General features: G+C 35.2%; 1 protein-coding gene across 1 annotated transcript in view; it reads right to left on the bottom strand.

Moving 5' to 3' along the window:
• LOC106873835 (disks large homolog 5) overlaps window positions 1–5,494 on the bottom strand; it is a 173,897-nt gene that overhangs the window by 47,463 nt on the left and 120,940 nt on the right. The window contains exon 10 of the mRNA XM_014921344.2: window positions 961–2,282. Within this exon, the coding sequence (XP_014776830.2) occupies window positions 961–2,282 (1,322 nt within the window). The remainder of the gene's footprint in view (window positions 1–960; window positions 2,283–5,494) is intronic.

Consider the following 5,494-nt stretch of genomic DNA (forward strand, 5'->3'; position numbering starts at 1 on the left):
CTCATCACCCTTTTTCTCTCTCTTGATGCCTGCTAAACCACACTGCTTTTCACATAGACAAACTCAGATACATTCTTTATCTTTTCCTATATATATATATATATATATATATATATATATATATACACACACACACACAGTCTGTATTTTCTGGTATACAGGTCAACAAAATATATAATGTAAAACATTGTCACTATCTTCCCAAACCCTGCTGCATTTCACATGGAAGTTTTGGTCCTCCAAAGTCGCCTTGGGTGACTAAGCCAATCTACCACTTTTTATTATAAATTATGGTCTGAAAAATTATATGCTGAAAAATACAGCATGTATTGCACCTTAAGCAAGTATCTTCTACTATATTCCCAAGCTGACCAAAACATTCTAACTGAATTTGGTAGACAGACTGAAAGACGCTCGTGGTATGTGTGAGTTTGTGTGCGTATGTGTGTGTGTCTCTCTCTTTCCAATTCTCTTCTTGTCTTGACGTTGAGCACTAATTGTAAACAAACGTCACCATTCTACAAACTGTCATTTATTTGGAATCTTTTGTGGAAACACATCTAGCCACTATACTGTCTATGCTCAAAGGACCAGGGAAAATCGCCTTGTATAGTAACAATGAAGGTTGGTGACAAGAAGAGCAACTGGCTATAGAAAATCTGTCTCAACAAATATCACCTGATCCATGCAAGCACATTAAAAAGATGATCATAAACATACACACGTATGTACGTACGTACGTATGTATGTATGTATGTATGTATGCATGCATGCATGTATATTTCTATTAGATATACACATAACCGATCAAGAACAGAATCTAGATGCAAGATATCTGATCTGAACTACAAACTGTCCAAGCAAATCAACATAATAAAAAAGAAACATAAAAATAAAGGTAAAATAGCCAAACTAACCATGGAATTATTTCTTTCAAAAATAGGGAACTGAAAATCTTACCTATTGGAATAACTAGATGCATTTCTAGCACGTGGATTTGTGACAACTGGAGACAACCTATCTGGGAGTCGGTGAAAATTACCGCAATCTTGTAAAGGTGGCGAAACAGATGATGTTTTAGGGACGAATGGTGTTGAAGGATGGAAAGAAGGCATTTCAGATGGGTGAGAACGCCTTTGATTCAGCTGTGGAGCTGTGACATGATTAAAAGCTGCAGGCAGAGGATGCAATTTCTTTTCATATTTATTGGGTATGGACTTTGGTCGCACACCTTTGGAATAAGAGTCAATAAAAACTGCATCAAGTGCTGTTGGACTTGAGTGAAGAGGAGTGTGGCTAGAAGGCAATGTCTTACAATCAGACATGTTCTTCTGAAAATGGTCTTTGGTTGAAGGAGGGGGTACAGATTTGGTTAAATAAGGAGTTAATGTAGTCAGCTTCATCAATTTTGATGTCTGACTGTTCGCAGATGGAGTTTGTCTCCCAATCTCAGAATTCTGAGGACTATGTCTGTTTGCAGATGGCATTTGTCTGCCAACCTCAGAATTCTGAGGACTATGTCTGATGGAGGCTGCAAATGAAGAGTGAGTTCTTTCTGGAGGGACAGGAGGGGCTTTGTATGAAGGCACATAGTCCTGTAATATTACAGATAATGGTGGACGGTCTTTACGTTTCTGTGATGAAACTATTACAGTGCCCTGACCAGACACATTGGTTTGCATTCCTCTGTATTTTGGCCAGGTACCACTATTTTCATGTTCAAGTTCTTTTTTCTTACGACCATTGTAATTCTCTTGCTCATTCAACATGGTGTTAAATTCTGCAATTACTTTGTCTTCATCAGTTTGAGCTGCATTTCTTTCTTGCTTATCAATGTATTTACTATGACGACCTTTTTTGAAAAAGTCCCATGCTTTCTCTAAAAGCTTGTCAGATGCACTGTGTCGGCTTTTATTTTCAGATTCCTTTTGATGTGAAGATTTGTTGCTTTTCCTATGTGGAGGTTGTGGACTGTCCAAACTGTCAGTCTGGGAACCACTGTGCCGAACACTTCTACTGTCTTTGCTTTCTTCTAAGCCACTATCCCAAAGGTGATCTTTATCTGCTTCATTGCAGGAATGATCAGAGGTTGCAGCAGAAATTACAGATTGTTCATGCAATGATCTAATCATGGTTTGGCAGATAGGTGTTGGAGAAGAACCAGTTGAATTGGCAGGGGAGGCAGTCTGTCGCCAAATTTCTAACATTATCATTTCTCCACATGTCTGTAATATTTTGGTTACTTCAGAAGCAGACATACAATCAATGTTCTGACCATTAATCTAAAATGGAACAAAAAAAAAATAAAACAACATTAAACCAACATGATTTTATTTATTAATATGAGTAATATCTAATTCAATATAACTGTTCATAGTTACTGTGTTTTAGACACCAAAGTGTGTTAGTAGTAACTGGTAAAATTTATTCTTTAAAGCAGACATAGGCAACCTTTTACGAGAAACGCACTGCATAAGGCATAGCCATAGCTCATCAGGCAGGCCACACTGCTAAAAAAAATTAAAGGTAATTGTTCATTAGGCATACCATTTAGAGAGACCTGCAGGCTGCATGTGGATTTACGTTAAAGCAATCAGTGATTTACTAAAATTGAAACTAGTATTATCTGAAGTAAATCTAATAACAAAGCCAAAGAAAATTAATGTGTGGGGTGTGTGTGTGTGTGTGTGTGTGTACACTGGTGTGACTGTGAATAAGAAACTTGCTTCCCAACCATGTGGTCTTGGGCTCAACCCCACTGCACACACACATTCTTAAACAAGAATATTGTTGACAGTGACTACAAAGTTTTGGCCAGTTATGCCATCATCAGACTCTAATGCATTAGAGTAAATTTTGGCTTTATATAATCTCTGTTGTGCCAGTTGATGCTAAACAGAGTACTTTTTCATTTTTAACTGCCATATATGTTTACATAATGATGTATCTTTTTCCTGCTTGAGTTGTGAAAAGTGTGCATGCATTGGTTGCACCATATCTTGAACTGGTTTGTTGTAGCTCCTGTATATGTAGATATAGTATCTGGTGTGGTATTCGTGGTTACCATTGTGTTATATATGGTATTTTTTGAGAGACAGTTTCCTTCCAGAGGGCAGAATGAAGGTGTTCTTACTTGGCTGTATGTGTTTGAGTGGGGTTGTAGTTAGGTTTTAGGGTAGGTTGTTATGGATAAATTTTTATTGATTAAATTTATTGTTTAGAGTTTATTAATATATGTACAGCCTTGTAAGCAAGTGTGTATGCTTAGGTGTGTTTCTTTGTTAGGTAGGCACAGGATGTGTTAGTGGTTTAGTTATTTTGGGCTTTATTGAATTTGAATATGCAAGGGCCAGAAGTGTGAAGTCTAGCATTTAAAACCTTAATAACTGGGTGTGTCAACTTTTTTTGTAATGGATTTTTTAGGGGTTCACAAAAGAATGTAAATAGGTGGTACATTTTAGTCAGTCAGTTTCTTTACTTGTTCCTGCTGTTATTTAGTGTGTTATTTTTATTTGGAAGGTGGCAGTTGTTAGTCAGGCATATTATATTGTGTTTTGTCTACCTTCCTACTTATTAGGACTTTGGTTTTAGCTAGGTTGACTCTAAAGCCCTTCGATTCTAGTCCTTGCTTCCACACCTGAAACTTCTCTAGTTCTGATAGTGACTCAGCAATTAATGCAAGGTCATCAGCATAGAGGTGCTCCCAGGGGCATCCTGTCTTGAATTCCTCTGTTATCGCCTGGAGGACTATGATAAATAGGAGGGGGCTGAGGACAGAACCTTGGTGGACCCCTACCTCTACCCAGAATTCTTCACTGTACTCATTGCCAACCCTCACCTTACTGACAGCGTCTGTACATGGCTCGCACAGCTCTAACCATTCTTCTATCCCTAGTTTCCTCATTGACCACCAAATAAGGGATCGGGGGACCCTGTTAAAGGCTTTCTCCATGTCAACGAAAGCCAGGTACAGAGGTTTATCCTTGGCTAGGTATTTCTCCTGCAGCTGTCTTACGAGAAATATAGCATCAGTGGTGCTTTTCTCTGGCACGAACCCAAACTGCATCTCATCTAAACTGACTCGCTCCCTAATTAGTTGGCCTATGACCCTCTCCATGACTTTCATTACTTGAAGGTCATGGAGCGGGTCAATAATAATAATAATAATAATAATAATAATATTAATTTTTATAATAATAATAATAACAATAATAATAATAATAATTATAATTAATTCCAATGCTAGCTGATCCTACACACTATCCTTCTCAAGTTAGTACAGATTGTTCTACTCCAAGAACAGTAATACTTGAGGAATTATGTAATGCAAAAGTGGATTAAATTTATTGATCACTTATATAGACCTAACATTATCAAGCAAATTAAATTAATCCTTCTCCATTCTAGTCATTAACTTACATCTTGTTCTAACTTTAATATGGATCCTTTGCTATAATTTTATTTCAATAGCAGGCGATATAACACACTAAGCTCCCTTTATCAACACTCATTTTCTTATTTTTCTTATTTTTATTACTTTTTCCTCTTTGTAAAATAGTTCCATATTCATATAGTTTACGTATATATTTACGTAAATTTTATCGATCTGGTTTTCGAAAGTAATATAATAGAATAAAATAAATGATTACTTTCCTTCGTACATCTCTCTCAAATCCAGTTTTAAATTATTCTATTCTCTATCTAGAAATATACTTTAAGATATACTCTTTCTACTCGTACTTAACTTCTATATTCTGTCTAAGATTGACTTCTGCTTTTATTAATATACCTTTATGTCATAAAGTAATATATAAGGACGCACGTTTTTTTCTGACAGATAATTCTGATTTAGTTTAAATATGCATTTAAATATGAATTTAAATATGTATTTATTGCAAATCCATTTCTTCATGTAATTTAATCTTTTATTACTCTATAATATTATATTATGTATTGCCGTTTACTTAGGTTAATTACTGTAATTACTATGATACACTATTAATAGTTACTCATATTAACTATTCACATTATAAGCAACTTTATTGCTACACGTTTATTTACGAAGTTTCACGAACATAAACATGCACTCTAAATACAAATCCACTGGATTATTTCCCTTTTTCTTTCCACTTGCATACATTTTTTTATCAAACACTTAATTTATTATTTAAAAAATTTTTTGTGGCTTATTATGACTTCTATTTGATTTAAACTCCAATTGTAGCATTCATCACTTTCCTCCTAATACTACATCCTGTAACCTAGTGTTCTTATATCTAACGGTCTTTTTAAACTTAGCTATGTAGTGTTCTTCCAAATATGTAATTTTCACTTTCAGTACAAGTCTTGCATTTAAAGAATGGTTCCCTGAAGAGAAAATTACATGTATAATAACATCTTTTATTTCTTTGGAATAGAGTGCATGTAATTTTCGAAACATGTGTCGGAATTAAAGGAACTTTATTATAAGCGTCTTGCTCCATTTATTCTTTAT

Source organism: Octopus bimaculoides, chromosome 7 (assembly GCF_001194135.2).
Source record: "Octopus bimaculoides isolate UCB-OBI-ISO-001 chromosome 7, ASM119413v2, whole genome shotgun sequence".
In the NCBI taxonomy this organism is placed as follows: Eukaryota; Metazoa; Mollusca; class Cephalopoda; order Octopoda; family Octopodidae; genus Octopus; species Octopus bimaculoides.